Here is a 16,424-nt window from a genome sequence, read left to right as displayed (position 1 = left end):
CATTCACTTAGAACGCCTTGACAGCGTCCCATCGCCTGGGCATCCATGGTTTCCAGATCCTTCATGTGAATGACCCAAATACCACCATGACCCTATGACCTTGTCTTAGCACTTCTGCTGCGCTCATCATAATAAGCACTAATTCAGCTGTTGCCCAAACTGCAGGGGCCAAAAACATCTATAAATGAGGTGGAAGGTTGGAACTCTCTACCTCTCTCTCTCTCTCTCATTCTCTCTCTCTCTCTCTCTCACACACACACACACACACACACACACACACACACACGCACATGCCATAGCAGAAGTCACCGACATCCAAACTTCAAGGATCGTTCCCTCTTAGTGACTTGAAATAAACGACTTATTTTAGAACTTAGCATCCCCTGTCAAGGAACTGTGAGAATATATTAAAATCCTGATGCCAAGATAATATAACAATATAAATCTCAACTCTAAAAATACTTGGGAGAGAGAATAGTCCAGCTCAGAACCCAAGCCCAAGTGAGCAAGTCTGGAAGACATCCATGCCCGCCACCGCCACCCCACGGCACCCCATGACACCCCATGGCGACTTTCTCTGGCCTGTGGGCCCGTGTATTCCTTTACAACTCGTACTCCGCCCACTTCCATGGAGAGCAGGGCCGACTTCCTCTCCTCCTCTGTTCTCCAGCCTCGCTGGGGCTGGTGGGCATCAGCAGTGACCTCCGCCTGAGCTCTGCAGAGTGACCCCGAGCCCAGGGGATGCTTCCCGGGCTGCACTTGCCTTGTCTCCCTGATTTCCTCCTCCCCCCTCCCGGCTATTCTCAAACCTAATGCCCGATGTCCTTCCTAGGGGCCTGTTGAAGAATCTGGAACTTGTGCTCTGGCCCTCTTCTTAGAACCCAGGACACACCACACCTTCTCAGTTCTCCCTGCCACCCGGAACGCTCTGGAAGGCTATTATCTTCACACACATTTTCAGAGCACTTCAGAATTTGCCAAGACTCTTCACATGGGTTTTTTTCCACTGAGATACAGAAATTCTAAGCAGCAAATTTATTGAGTTAAGCCTTCTTGAGAGAATGTTCTAAAGGAGATGGCCAGTATGATGAGATGCAATCTTTATTCTGCTTATGAAAGATCTAGTACATTTTCAGAATTATGATTCTGGTTTAAAAAAAAAAACACATTTTTTAAAATGCTGCAGAGAACAGAGAAGGAGAAATGGAGGAAGAGGAGGAGACTGAGTGTGTTTGGTATTTATTCACAGCTGCCCTAGTCCAAGAGGCAATTTAAGTAGCACAATATTTTAATATGTCTGGATATTATATAACAGGGATTTTTTGTTTTGTTTTGTTTTTAAATGGATTTTTATTCCTCAGAGTAGAAAAACAAAATTTAAATAAAATAACTAGAAATTTCTTGGGAGCGGAGTTTCTGTTCACCACCTCACTCTGTACTTTGTTCCCAGATCTCCAGCTTCCCCGGGGGCCCCAGGCACCCGCCTGCCCGGAGCCCAGAGCCCTTCTTGTCCTGGACCTGGCTTACCTTCTGTCCCTGGGGTCCTGCCACGCCAGGAGGGCCAGGTCTCCCCTGGAGGAAGGAAAGGGAGGACTGTCAGTGGCAGTGAGTAGAGAAGGAAAAGGTTGGGGTCATGTAGCCCCAAAACTGTAATCTGCCTTTGCCCCAGAAGACCAGACCACACTCCAGACAGTGTTTCTTGCTAGAAAACTCTCTCTCAGTGACTCCCAAATGCCACATCCCATGGTCTGCTCTGGACTCAGCCCATACTGTGGTACGGGGCACCCATTCTGAAGGACAAGGACTGCTTCCAAAGGGTACAGGGGATATGTCGGGAGAGATTCCTGGCAAGAGGCAGGAAGCAGGCACCCCCAACCCACCGGGTGTCACGTGGACCCCTCAGAGGGTGCTGAGGACCAGGGAGGTTCCCAGGGCCAAGGGAGAAGGGACAGGACTGCCTGGACTCTAGGCCAGGATCAGTTCATGCTTCAGGAAAAAACAAGGATCCGGAGGGCTGGTGTAGGAGATGCCGGAAGAGGAGCCCGCCTCCTCCTCAAGGTTCCCACTGGGAAGCCTTCCACAGGGCTTCCCGTGGAAAGCCAGGCGGGGAAAGCTCCCATTAGAGGGGAAGTCAGGAGGCACCCTGAGCCACCCCAACCTGAGGGCCCTCCTGTGAGTCTCCTCCTAAGAGGAGGAAGATAGCATTCACCCCCTTGCAAAAGATATTCTCAGGAATTCACCCTAAAGGCAAAGGTGTGCTCAGAGACATAGGCACGAGCTCTCTCCCTTCCTTTCTTCCTGTAAATAGCCATGATCGGAACAGACCCAATGTCCCTGCAGAGGGGGGGACCCTTCATGAGGCTCAATGCTCCTCTGCTTCTGCACGCCCTGCCCTGCTGCGTCCACAGCCTCAGTGTGTTACTACGGGCTGGCTCTGTGCCGTGCTGTCGGTCTCCTGTGTTCTGGGCCGTCACCACATGGGGACGTCCAGGGTCAGGACTCAGCCCCAGCGCAGGGCAGCATACAATAAATATGGATACATGATCACTTTCAGGCCATAGAACATGAAGCAGTCATCGGAGTCCCGTCCCTGGTGAATACGTAAGAAGACAGTTATATGTCTGTGCCATCAGGTTAAGCGAAGGTGCTAAGACATAAGGAGGTACCAGTCCAGTGTGTTAAGCGCCAACGTTCTGGAGTGATGGGATTATCCATGCATGTAATTTGTATTAATATAATACATTGAAATTAATACACTGAAATGAATTTATATATCAAGTATAATTAATTAATATACTTCATCTAAAAGTTAGTAATATGAATGTGTGAATTGGCTAATATATTAATTTATTAAGTCATAATGACACAAGTATTTTCCCAGCTGCCTTCATGCAGATGTAGAATTTTAGGTTTTATTTAGTTTTAGCCATTTAAATATTTAGATGCAGTTGGTTTTATGGCTCACACATTCCCATGGTTCAACATGGACGTGCATAAAAATCCCCTTCCGGCTCCATCGGCCAGAGGAAACGAATGAAGAAAGCAGGTCATCAGCTCCCTGGGCATCCTCCCATAGAGAGCATGCGTCCCCGTAAGTCGCAGAGGCCAGTTCCCACACCACTCTATGCTTGCCCGTGCTTTCCGCTCAACCACAGAGCTCACAGAACATCCCTACTGTGCCTTGGAGTCTCATTGATTTCCAAGGTTTCACGTTATTTCCCTGTAGCTCACACCCTGACGTGTCGACCAGCTCCTTACTGATGAGCTTCTAGGTTGCTTGGAATCTTTTACTCTTACAGAAGAGCCTGCAGTGTGAACACGTCCTTGGAACATGTGCACGTCATCCACGGAATGGACTGAAAGGGGTGTGTTCTCTGCGATTCCCACACCCTGGTGTAGGTGGGGGTCTGGTCCCCAGGCCTCCTGGAGCCTCCAGCTGAGCCAGAGATCAAGGCAGTCAGGCCCCTGTGTCAGGCTCCTGTCCTCCAGTAAAGCCGAGCCCACCAGACCCAATGCCCCCTCACCTGCTCTCCTGTCTCCCCATGCTTCCCAGGGAATCCATCCAGGCCTCGCTCCCCCTGGCAAGAGAAAGGCAATGAAGACATGAGGACAAGGGGGCATCTTTGCAGTCAGTGCCAGGATATGCAAAGGCCCGTAGTGTCCGACTATGCTAACCTTTACTATCTGGCATACTGGATACCAGAGAGCCACACACACACACACACACACCAGCCTAGAATTTATGTACTGTGGGTCAACGCACATACCCCAAAGGTCAGAGAAACTAGATTCCTAAATCTACTTTGCCTTTTCCAAATCAGTGACCGAGGCCAGGCCACGTAGCCTCTCTGAACCACACCGCCTCTTCATCTCAGGGGGTCAAACAAGGTAATGGACTCGTGGGGTTTGTAATGCTGTTCATAAAACCACAAGCACATTTCTTCATCGTCCGTTCATCCACTGGATATGTGTGAGTATCCGCTGCATTCCCAGTGCTTGGGATTTAAAGCTCATTGCCGGCTAATGGTAAGCCTTCATCCACACATCCCGCTGATGCCCGCCCACCCATCTGCTTGTGCTCAGAGCTGGGCTTGTCTCTCTTAGCTCTGTGATCCTGGACATGTCACTTCACCTCCGAGCCTGTTTGTGTGACCATCCATCATGCGGATGATGATAATCCCTTTCTGGGGAACACCTGGCGCTAAGGAATGTGATACCCTATATGCAACACCTGCTTATGATGGGCCGGGAGCAGGGGCCGCCATCTTTCTCCCAGCCCAGCGCTGTTTTCTCAAGCCGAAGTCCCTAGAGGTCAGTGTGGTCCTCTCCTGGCCAGTGTCCTTGTCTGGTGTCCCCAGCTGTCTTCTTCTCACTGGGCCCTAAGAACTTGGTTGGTGGAGAAAGGTGACTCCCGCAGGTGGGCCCATGCTACTATGAATGGTCTATTGCATTGCCACTCCATCAGCCCTGGCTTCCTTCTCTGAGTCCCCCCAGCATAGCCTCTTCTTGTTTCTAAGTCGGGTCCCACTGTTCCCTCTGCTGGGCTTCTCAGCACCCTTTCGGGCTCACGCCAACATCCTCTCTTTGGCTCTTTAATCCACATCAAAGGCCCATCCTTCTCCAGGATGTCTCCTCTTGTTTCCCTCACTCCTGTTCATTCGATTTGCATCTGATCTGTGTCACCAACCTTCTGGCTCACATGAGGACATGAGGTGTGTTCACTCTTCCCCTGGGGGTGCCCCGGTGCCCAGCCCAGAGACACAGTGTGGCCCGAGCTAACCTTTACTAAGTGACCAGACGACTGCCCATGAAAGTCAGTTTGACTCCGTTTCTCCCTAACTTTATCTTTTAGGTTGGTCTTTCTTTACTTTTTTTTTTTTTAAAGGTTGGTGTGTCTTTTAGGATGTTGTTTTTCTTTGAATGATTGAAGACTCTTGGTCTTCTGCTCATTTTCCTGTGCTGGTCTCACGTGCCTGCTTGTGGGTGCTGACCCACTTCACGGGAGACCATGGCCGGGGACCACGGGGCCAGGTGGACTCCTAATGGGTGGGAGCATCCGTTTTTCTCTTGATCTGGAGGCTTCCATTCCTTCTGGGAGGTGCTGGCCCCTTGTTCTCTCTCTCACTCTGGGGGCAAACACCAATGCTTCCCACTGGCCAGTTCAAGCAGAGGTCAGACCCCCAGTTCAGCTGCTCCAAGCAAGCCCCGTTAACCACAGACAGCTGACCCAGGCCCCTTGCCGCCCACAACCGTGGATAGGAACCTGGGGCTCCTTCTAGCATCTCCCGGCTCCACCGTTTGTCCTTTCCTTCCTGCATCTATGTACACTCATGAATACATGCCTTCTGCCATTCAGAAATTATTTCAAAAATTTTAGAACAATGATGGCCACGTTTCTGTTTTTTAATAATTCTCTAAAACCGTCTTTTCATTACATGAGTTTTGGGTGAATAGAGAGGATATTTCTCTGCATTTTTTCCCTCTGCCAACCAATTCCACATCTGTTAGCAACATTCCCTTCCTCCACACACACCATGAGCCTGGCAGGGTGGAGGGCTAACAGCAGATGGGGAAACGGAGGCCCAGATGGAAAGCCACTCAACCCCAGTGGGAGATGCTTGCACAGGCACCAGAACCCGGGTGTCTGGACCCTTCTTCCTCTATTTCTATTACCCATAGGGCCTGTGGGTCTCTTTCTTTGAGCTGGCAAGGTCTAGGAACCCATGGAATCTGATGCCTTCCCTTTATAGGTGAGGAAACCGACCTTAAGGATATATCTAGACCAGGGTCACAGAGAACCTTTGTGATGGGGGCAGCATTTTGATCGAAGAGAAGAACACGTGACATCCCTGAACTTTCCTTAGAGAGAGTCACCCCACTACACATCACTCCTGAAAAGGGCATTTCCCCAGGATTCAGCAAAAAAAAAAAAAAAAAAAAAAAAAGAGAGAGAGAGAGAGAAAGAGAGAATCATGTTGACTATGTACAACTTCACAAAGTCTACCTCAAAGGAGAGGCTCTACCTGTTGCCCAAGCCCCATTTCTTACACCCTTGCATCTGCTGATCAAGACCTGTGAGGCCCGGAAGCAAGAGGACTCCCAAAGGACAACTGCAGGTGCACAGCCAGCATTAGCCACCTGTGTCCCTGGCCAGCAGGCGGAGAGTGGGGCCAGCTGGGACACAGCTGGAGTGCCAACAGATGTGTGTGCTCCCCGGCATGGAGGGGTGGTGTGGGAGGCAGAGAATCCCTAGCACGGGGATGAGGGGAAAGAGAAGCTGAGGAGAGCAGAGACAGAGGCAGACACACAGGAGACAGACATCTACAGAGCAAGGTCTCTCACTGAAGTGTCTACGGACGCCCACCTGGGGCATGAGGTGGGTCGAAGCAAAAGGGAAGAAGGGGGTCAAAGGCAGAGCAGGAAGGAGTAGGTCCCCCCAAAAGGCCTGGCACTTAGTCTTGTTGTGCTGTTGTCTGTCGATCTCGCTCCCCCGCATTGACCACATGAACACGACAGAGGACAGGGTGTGGATATCTGACCACCCGCTTGGCTCCCGGCAGACAGTGGCAGCTGGGGCCTGTGGGGCGGTGGGGTGGGGGGGCGGTGCAGAGGTACCAGCCGCCACAGCCAACAGCCAACCCCAAAACTCAGACTCAAAGCCTGGCTCTCCCACTCTTACGCTGTGTGACCTTGGACCAGTCACTCAACATCTCTGTCACTCAGTTTCCAATCCACAAAGATAGCAGCTCCCTCTTACAGCTGCTGTGGGGACTGGATGAGCTAATATATGCCAAATGCTTACAACAAGGTGTGGCACATGGAAGGCATCAGGTTAGAAGCTGATGAAGCAAAACAGAGGGTCTACGTGGGGGGAGAGGGGGAAGAAGAGAACAATAAGCCAGCAGTAAGGGGCCAGCAGAGAGGAGGTCCACGGGCCAGGAAGGGGTGTGATGTGAGCAGGGGACGGAAGGGAGGGAGGTGAGGGACAAGCCAGAGTTCAGGGACCAGAGTCCTGATTCCATTTTCTGCCAACGCAGGCTGCTGCCTACAGAGTCTACCCCGCTCTGAGGCTCAGTTTCCTCCCTGGGTTGAAATACTGAAAAGCGGAAACAGAAGAAAGGTGCTGGAATTCCAAGAGCCCTAAAACCTCGCAGTCCTTAATTGACAGGCAGGCGTGCGGGCACGGGAAGGGAAGGCGAACCCGCCCTTGTCCTGAAGCACCTGCAGGTCCGGGGGTAGAGGCAAGCTCCGTCTCATTTGGCAGCCCTGTCCATTCTGTGAGATTAAGTGGGTCATCCTGGACCCTAGACTCAAAAGAGGATGGTTCACATTCATGGAATCACTCCCTCCTGGGAAGCTCTGGGCACCCCAGCCCCGCGTCTTCCTGCTGCAGTTCCGGGCGCCCGACACCAGGGGGAGCGCGCGCCCCAGGAAAGCGGAGAGCCCTCCTGGCGGTGGCTTGGAGGCTGCCGTGTTGCCTGGACCTCTCTGGGTGTGGGTGGGTGGTGGTGTGCAGGTGAGGGTGGGAGGGGCGTGTGGCGTGTGGCGTGGGTCTGGTGAGCACCTGCCACGTAAGCCTTCACCATGTGAAAGAGGAAACTTGCCTCGGTGCCCCCAGCACCCAGTGAGGGGTTCACCAAACACTTGTCACAGTGAGACCTGGTGGGTAACTCTTCCTGTCCCAGGAGGCAGCCGGTTGGGGGGAATGTCTCCCTGACGGCTTTCCTACGGTGGAGACGGGGCCCAGTGTCCCCCAGGACGGATCATGGCTTCGGACACTCGGAAAGTCCCACTCTGCCTTGTTAGTATTTCAGGAGGTCCTCCCAGGGTCCAGGCTCTGTCTTGCCTTCACAACGGACTCACTGGGACGCGTGGGACCCCTGTCTGAGACAGGCGCTACCAGACAGGATGTGAGCTCCTGTGAGCGCCCAGAGCTAGGAGACGCAGAGCCAGGGTGCAAACCAGTTTCCTCTGAACCCAAATCGGTGTCCTTACCCGCTTCCTTGGGGCGCTGCATCTGGGCTCCCCTGTCCTCTAGCCGGAACAGGAACCTCGGGGCCTGGGATATGAGCATCACATCTCCCCAAAGATGTCCTTGGAGCTCGGCTTTTCAGACAGAGCAGGGGACCCACCGCAACCCCCTTGTGGCTCCACGGTGAGCGAGTGGGCGCCTGTCTTTCTGACTGTCCCTCTGCCCACTGTCCCAAGCTCATGGTCCTACACAATCTACTCAGCTCTCCTGCCCCTCAATCGCCAGGATGCCTGCAGGCCTGCAGGGCCGCACACCTTCTGTGCCTGCACAGATGCCTTGTGCAAGATGCTTCCAGTGAGGGCTGTCCCCACTAGGCACACAGCACCCCACCATGCCACCGTCGGGAGGCAGGCTCCATAATGCATGCACACCGGCTCTCTGTGGCCTGGCTCCAAGCTGGGCAGGGCCAGGTGACTGATGGGCCTGTCTCAAAGGGAGATGGAAACTTCCTTCTTGCTGAGGAAAGAAATCGGAGAGGCCTGCGAGAAAATAAACTGTTTTAAGTACCCATCGGATGTAAGAACTGGAAAAGAGCCTAAGGGACGATGCCTGTAGTCTGAACACCTTGACAGATGGGAAGGGAAGGGTGCAGAGAAGGGACCAGCTCTCCGCAGGGTTGCCCAGGAAGTTAGCGTGGAAGTCGGAAACACACTCAATGTGAGCTAGCAGAGCCCAGGCTCACACTCCCGCACTGTCCCTGCCTCTCCGTCTCTGACCCTCTCTTGCTCCTCGCCCTCCACATGCAGCAAATGTCCCCCGGCACTTTCTATCCATTTTATAAATACAACTCACTGCAGGCTCATGTAATGAGCCTTATGTAATACAGTTACTCTCAGCCTTGACATTAAATAACTCTCCAAAGGTAACAACGTTTGCAGAGCCGAGGGCTGGAGTCAGGCACAGGCAGGCTGACTCCAGAGCCACCATGGAGGGCTTCCTCCACCATGATGAGTCATCTGGAGCAGCCTGGAGAGACAGGCCAGTGAGGAAATGGGCTGAAAGCCCTCTCCTGGAGGCCACCCTCCACTTCTGGAGCTTCCCTGTAAAGTGACACCTGCAGGGGGCGGGGCTATGGCCGATCTGCAGAGAGTTCAAGGGAACTTCCCCTGCCCCAGATTTCCGGTAACCCTTCAGGCCTGGTATGCCATGAAGGGGACAGCCCACGCTGTGAATGACATGTTTCCAGCACCTGCTGTCTGTGCAACTGGCCACGTGGCATCAGGAAAAAGCCTCTGGGCTCGGTTTTCCCGTCTGAAAAGAAGGAGAGCTCTCCAGGCTTCTCTGTGGTCATTTCCAGATTGGATCATTTAGGATTTGGGTAGAAATGCACCATTTCTTGGCTGGACAAAATTCTTAACACAAGACTCCCAACAGCTTGCTGGAAAAGCGAGCCGGTGCTGCCTGGGGAGAAAGCAGTTGCGTCCAAGCTGAGGTTTGGCAAGAACAAAGCCCTGGGTATGCACAGACTGACATTCCCCCGAAATGCAGGTGGGGAAAGGAAGGACGTGTGCAAATGTTGGTTACATGCTGGACACGCTGCTTCTGTTATCTTGTCCAAACTTCCCATGAGCTTTGGGGAAGACATGCGTATTTCCACTCTGCTGAGGAGCAAAGGCTCTCCGTCAGTCCGCGGCTCTCCCAGCCCGTAAGTGGCAGAGCCGGTTCCCATGAGACTTGCAAAGAGCCCTCAGTTCTGTGCCACAGCCTTCACTGAAACCCTGGGAAACCCACACGCATGGGTCCCGGGGAGCGTGGCTGGAGCTGCTGCAGCCAGAAAGCTCAGAAGAGCATCTTTTGGACAGGGCTATGCTCCTGTGGTGGGCCCCCGGCGCCTTCATCTGTGGCATTTCCTGGCTGACATGATGTACATGAAGCATCCCGTTCCCCATCCCTTTCCGCGGCATCGCCTGAGTGCTAAAATGCACCTTCCAATTCCACCCTGGACGTTCTCCAAAGTCGCCCGAGTTCATCCACCTGCTCGTGAAGTCTTGTGTACCCTGAGATCAATTCTGGTTCCTGCATCGCTCCGCACCGATGACCAGTGCCACACCAACGTGCCCGCAGAGCAGGACTGGCCAGGTGCTTGGTGGTAGGTGCCCCCCCAGGGAGTGGGGACCCAGAGATAAACATGGCGTGAGTGCAGGGCCTGCCCCAGGAGGAGCTCGAGGGAGACGGTAGGGAGAGGCCTGTTTGGAACCCCAGGTCAGAGCACAGGTCTGGGTCTCTGTGCCCTCGGGTGACAGCCAAGACAGAACTCCACCCACCCAGGCTCTTGTCCAGAATCAACACTGAGCTCACCATGCACTCCGGATGCCTGAGCTCCCTCCCCTCTTGTTGTCCTTCGACTCAGCCCTTCTCTGGAGCTAGTACCCCTGATCGTGCCTGCTCTTCTCTCTCGAGTACCAGCTGCCTATCAAGCCGTGTCACCCTGGGCCCGAATCCCTAGTTATTCCAAATGCCACCTTCAAGTCCCCACAACGTAAAGAAAGAGACAGAAAGCTGCAGAAAGGAGATCTGGTAAACCAATGTGCGGGAACATGTTCTTCCTCAAAAGAACCAAGAGATGCAAACCCCAATGACCAAGGGGTAAGCGATTTCACGTTTTAAGTTACAACGATTAAAATTTAATCTGCCAAAAGAATTCATGCTTTGGAGCCTGAGGTGGGATACCACGCTAGCCCCTGCCTCCCTTGATTCTGAAGAACCTCTTGGAAAGCAACATGGCAGAGTGCTCCCAGAGCCACGCACGGGTTCCCATTCTTGCCCTGGTAATCTCACTGCCAGGAAAGCAGCCTAAGGAAATAAGCCTAAATTTGAAAACTAAATAAATAAATACAGCGGTCAGTTTAAAAATATTCACCCGAGCATTATTCTTAATCCTGAAAAACTGGGAACAACCCGAAGCGATCAATAACAGGGGGTAGAACCCATAAATCACCATCTGTTCATGCACCGGAACGGTGTGCAGACGCTTAAAACGAGTCGTGAGTCATAAACATTCTACGGCAGCACCGGGCAGACATAACACACATGGGGACAACAGGCAGGACGGCTGCAAAGCCGAAACAATTATGTGTATCTGTGTAAAATGAAATCAGATCTAGAACAAGTCCTTCATAAAACGGGCCAACGTGTTCTCATAGTTGCATCAGGACAGCAGAAGTACAGGCTAGTGTTTACTGTTTTCCAAATACATTGATAGAAAATTAAAGTAATAATTTCAAGGCTTCTTGTGAGATGAAAGGAACATGCACCGCTGAGGACAGGACAGGAGGAGACTCCGAAAACCACCTCCTCCCCAGCTGCACCCTGAGCCATCGACGACAGAAGCTCACATGGAGGTGTGTGGTCTGAGGGTCCCCTTGTGGTCAGCTGGTGTACATTACGAAGGGGTGGTGACCCCTAGATCTCCTCAAGCATGCTGGTCCTTGGGGCAGTCTGTGCCTGAGAGTCTAAGTGTGGGTCGGTTCCCAGCGCCTGGTGAGCGAGGCCAAACCTGGGTCCCCACCCCAGCTGTTACCACGCACCCTCTGTTTGGTTTAAGAGGGTAACTGAGGAGCAGAGAAGTTATAGAACATGCCAAGGGAGAGGGGAGCCTATGACAGCAATCGGGACTTTCGGAGTCTCAGCGGGGCTCTGTCAATACCCAGCCTCCCATCCCCTGACCTGGAAACCCCAAACTGTGTGAGGGGCTATGATGTCTACAGGAGCTGAGCCCACACCTTCCCACCCAGCGCTTACACTTAGGTGGGAAACATGCGCCCCATCTGCACCGGTCCTCGTCCACTACATATGCATAAGCACCATCACGAACACACCGGCTGCGACCCGCGCGGGCATCCCATGTGCACTCTCGGGCACCCCAGGCTAGCACAGCGCAGTCCCGGTCCCCCTCCTCCTCCTCGCCACGGAAAGCTGCGATGACGGATTGAGGCCGATGTAAATACCTTTTCTCCTCGGGCTCCCTTTTCTCCCCGTTCTCCTTGGAGACCCTGAAAGGAGAGGGGAAGAGCAGGGACAAGGCTCAGTCCAGCTTCTCTGTTCTGGAAGTCCGAGGGCCCACGGATAGCCTGCCCGGGAATGCGGCGGAGACCTGTCACCTGGGACTCTGCACAGAGGCCTGTGCTTCCCTCTCGGGCCTGGGGTGCGAGGTGAGCTCCTGGGGCTGGCCTCCCGGCCTGGATTCCCTGGGTCCTCCTGTCTAGGCTTGACCACACCCTGGCCCCTCAGCTTGCCTGGCCAACAGTGGGAATGTGGCTTTGGAATCAGTGCCCCCGGCCACCCAGAACCTGCCATCCCTTCGTGATGGTTGAAATCCAGATCGTGATATCTGGGTGCCTTTAAGCCCCATTCCTCCCCCTCCTCTGGGGAGAGGGCTCCTGCCCTGTCCTGCCTCCACTCCACCTTCCTCAGAGCTCCCTCCACTCTGTAAGCCAAGCTATTCAAGTTCCCGCTGGGGTGTGGGCTTCTCTGACCACAGGATCTAAATGCAGCCACCACCCCCGACCCTGCCCACAGCCACTCTCCCCTTTACCACACTTTACTGTCCTCCCAGCACTCAGCCCCGTGTGACACATTCTCTGCCTCCCCCCAGGAGAATGGGAGCCCCCTGAGGGCGGTGCCTCCATCCCTTCAGTATCACGTCCTCACAGTCTGGAATGTGCCTGCTGCTTGAAGTTTATGGCTGTTTGCTGGATGAATAAATGAGTCAGTGAAAGACGGCACCCATCATTGGTTATCAGCATGAGGATCTTGTAGACGTGGTGCCTGCTGGGTCCTGCTCTACCCTGGTGTGCAGGAGCAGAGCAGCACACAAATGCACCTGCCCTTTGCCACGTGCGGGGTACGGAGCGAAATTCCCGGGCCACCAGCACCCCTCAGGGGCTCCCGGGCAGGCTCGAGAGCCATGCCAAGAGCTTGGTGTACCACGCTGCTGGAGGGGCCTGAACGTGTCCTGTGTCACTACAGGAGCTCCCCCTCTTTCCTCTCCTGTCCTGGAGAAAGGACTCTTGGACATTCTGGGCAGAGTATGCTGAAGAGGATGGAGCCTGCCCAAGCCCACTTACTGATTCCTGGAATAATACCTACTTCCTTGTCCCCACAGAACAGGCACAGGGCCAGAACCACAGGCTGCTATCCCAGAGGGCAGAGGCTCTGGGGACCACCCAGGCCCCTGGCGGGAGCTAGACATCCTTGCTGTTTTAATTCCATCCAAGTATTTTGGCCAGACACACACAGATCGCAGGTGTTAAATGCCCCCCAAGGTTATGCAGCCTACCTTGCTTGAAAATGACCTTTTATGCTCCTTCTTTCATTTGGAGATAATCTCAAAGCTCTTAATGAGGACCAAAAATAGGGTTGGACCTCCAAGAAGCCGCTTTGCTCCTTGCACATGTCTGTTTGTCACTTACTTCAAGGGGCATGTGGTTACTGAACCTTCCTCCTGGGTCTGGCACTGTTCTAGGGGCTGGGAATTAACAGACACTACGGCCTTCTGGACTGGCGGCCTGGACGGGCTGGTAAAAATGGCTTCTTTAGGGCAAGTCTCAGAAACACCTGGGCTGCCAGGTAAAAATGCAGATTCCCAGACTTCAGCCAAAGCTGCTGCATCACGGTCCGGGAACAGGGTCCTGGGAATGTGCATTTAAACTTGATCTCCAGGAGGTTCCCAAGTGCCATAACATTTCAGCATTCCTGGTCTAGGAAGAGACACCAACCCTTCACTGCCATTGTCAGGCAGTGGGTCCTCAATGTACAGACACAGGAGGGGGGATGTGTCAGGGGTCTGGGTCCCAATCCTTGAGAACAGAACAGGACCCCTTCCCAAGGCCTTTACTTACAGGAGCTCCAACGTGTCCAGGAGGCCCAGGGAGTCCAGGTGGTCCTTGGAATCCCTGCGGAACAGTGTTCACAAGAGAGGTGTGGGCAGGAGAAGGAGAGGCGGGGCGGAAGCAATACCCAGAGATCCCTGCCTCCCCCTGCCCCACACTGTCCCTCTTCCACTTAGAGGTCATGCTTCCCCCTGCCTCGGAGAGTAGGAGTCACCATGATTCTCACCCCCACCCCGGTCTGCTCAACTTCAAGGAACAGTCAGAGTGTGTTTCCTCTGAGCTGTAACAAGGCCAATGCAACAATTTCCATTTCCACCTGCCCCGCGCCCCGTGGCCTTCCCACGATCCTGCCAGGACGGGTGCCGAGTTCTGGGCAAGCTGCGTGACTCCTGCCTCTCCTCATTCACACTCTGCCCGACGGCCAGCAGGGCCTGGGCAAGTCCTGACAAGGCCCCAAGAGGTCTGCAGAGCCCTGACACTCCCCTGTTGCCCGCGCCATCGACTGCTACAGATTTGAAGCAGCTAACTGGGAAATGTCTCTTAAAATCTATTAACATTAGAAGGTGCATTTCCTTAGTCAAAAGTATCCCAATGTTGGTGCTCTGTTCTATTGAAATAAACAGCAGTATGCAAGAGTAAGGGCTTGTGCGCACGCACACACACACGCACACACATGTGCACACACACGCACGCATGCATTTACTGCTGTACTGATTTTAGAGAAAAGTGAAATTAGAGACAACATTTAGGGCCATAATGGGGAAAAGGTTACGTAGGTTACGATGCACCCATGTCATGAAAAGAAAGACATCAATTAGGAGAAAGTTTGAAAAGATGTAGCTAATCTGTCGTTAAATGAAAAAGATAAACAGCACAGTTTGGTGTGATCCCCTTTCCATAAGAATTCAGGAAAAGTCGCGATGTGATGAGACATACAGAAGCATGCGTGTGGTTATATGGGACGGGTGGGGAGTGAAGTCATGCCTGTCTCCTCTACACCTAAAGCAGTTGGTTTTGCACCAAGACTTATCCCCTGGGGACATCAGGGGTAAGTGCTACTTACCCGCATGCCCACCTCGCCAGGCAGTCCCAGCTCTCCCGGCTCTCCTGGCTCCCCCTGCACACACAACACAGGGCTGGTCAGAGCCTAGGGCAACACAGGCCCAGGTACACCAGGGCAGCCCAAAGCCTCGGGGGCATCTGTGTCGGGACTTCAAAACCCATCACAGACACAAGGTAACCACCAGGGAAAGGAGACCCGGGAGATGTCCCATGAACCTAGGAGCTGGTCTTCATTGTAAGGAGCACAGCTCAGCCCCCTCACACCTGCTGTTAGAGGCCAACAGAACTAGATTCAGACACAGCAGTGGGGAAAGCAGAGTGACTGGAGTGACAAGGCAGGAATTCTCATGGAGGAACATGGCCATCCGGAGGGGATCGAGAAGGGTCTGTGGAGTATGGAGCCCCCCTTTCTCTCCTGCTCTCCACCCCAGGCCTCCTGTCCAGGAGTGCTAAAGGCTGCGGACATAGGAGGGGCTCATGTTCAAGGCTCCCACTTTGAAACCTGCTCACACATGCTGGACATCACCAAGGGAACACCTAGAACCGATTTCCCTTTGGGTTCTGGTGAGGAGGACCCCTTTGCCCTGGAGTAGACTGGCCTGCCCAAGTTGATCACTTTTGGTCTGGGTTTCTGGAGTATGTTCCAGCTCAGAGGCAGGGAGTGGGGAGTGGGGAGTCAGGGAACAGATAAGAGGGAGGATGGGGGCCCCATGCAGGAGATGGGGTGCTGCTTGGGTCCCACCCCATCGCCACAAGCTATGAACTAGGGACCTGGGCGAGTCCCCCACTTTGGGCCGGGACTTCATTCCAGGTCTGGGCACTGGGACAGCAAGACCTCCCAAGCAGAACTGCTTGTCAACTGAGTGAGAAACTTGCTTCCAAGCACACGCAGGCAGAGCCCGTGGCCACCTCCGCAGCTGGTGTCGGTAAAATGATTAGGCTGATCTCCCAGGACCTCGAAAGGTCCCAGTATCCATGAAGCCCAGCTCACACCCCAGCAAAGGCCACCCCCTCAAGGACATGGGCTCTGACCGGAGGCTGCCTGTGCAGAGGGCGGTGGGAGCGGACGTACCCGCATGCCTTTGCTGCCGTCTCTCCCAGGGGGACCGGGCAGGCCCAGGGAACCCTAGGACAGAGAGAGACCACCAGTTAGTGCAGTGAGAAGAGCACAAGAAACACAGATTTTCAGGCTTCACTGGAGACCTACGACTTTGGTTGGGGTCCAGCTTTTAACAAGATCACAAGGGGTCCGTATGCACCTGTCAGCCCCTTGCCCCCTCCCCCGACTCACACTGTGGCCCTTCCTTGCTCTGGGCTCAGTCTCACACCCCAAAGCACGACCTTCTCAACCTGGGCCTGATGGACCCTGGGCCGGATGCCCCTTTGTTGGAGGGGCTGTCCTGGGCACTCCAGGAACATCCGTCCCTACACGCCGGTAACACTCCCTAGTGGTGACAATCAAACACGTCTCCAGATACTGCCACATGTCCGCTGAGGCA

At 53.8% G+C, this 16,424-nt stretch overlaps 1 protein-coding gene across 2 annotated transcripts in view; it reads right to left on the bottom strand.

Moving 5' to 3' along the window:
- Window positions 1-16,424, bottom strand: part of COL22A1 (collagen type XXII alpha 1 chain) — a 249,235-nt gene that overhangs the window by 131,920 nt on the left and 100,891 nt on the right. For both annotated transcript variants that reach the window (XM_047727479.1, XM_047727480.1), the window contains exons 13-18: window positions 15,998-16,051; window positions 14,927-14,980; window positions 13,873-13,926; window positions 11,980-12,024; window positions 3,525-3,578; window positions 1,528-1,572 (exon numbers count right to left, since the gene is read on the bottom strand). In XM_047727479.1, coding sequence (XP_047583435.1) covers window positions 1,528-1,572; window positions 3,525-3,578; window positions 11,980-12,024; window positions 13,873-13,926; window positions 14,927-14,980; window positions 15,998-16,051 — 306 coding nt within the window. The remainder of the gene's footprint in view (window positions 1-1,527; window positions 1,573-3,524; window positions 3,579-11,979; window positions 12,025-13,872; window positions 13,927-14,926; window positions 14,981-15,997; window positions 16,052-16,424) is intronic.

This window comes from Lutra lutra, chromosome 4, assembly GCF_902655055.1.
Source record: "Lutra lutra chromosome 4, mLutLut1.2, whole genome shotgun sequence".
In the NCBI taxonomy this organism is placed as follows: domain Eukaryota; kingdom Metazoa; phylum Chordata; class Mammalia; order Carnivora; family Mustelidae; genus Lutra; species Lutra lutra.
Note: the sequence above shows the minus strand (reverse complement) of the source record. Positions and strands in the feature narration are given on the sequence as shown.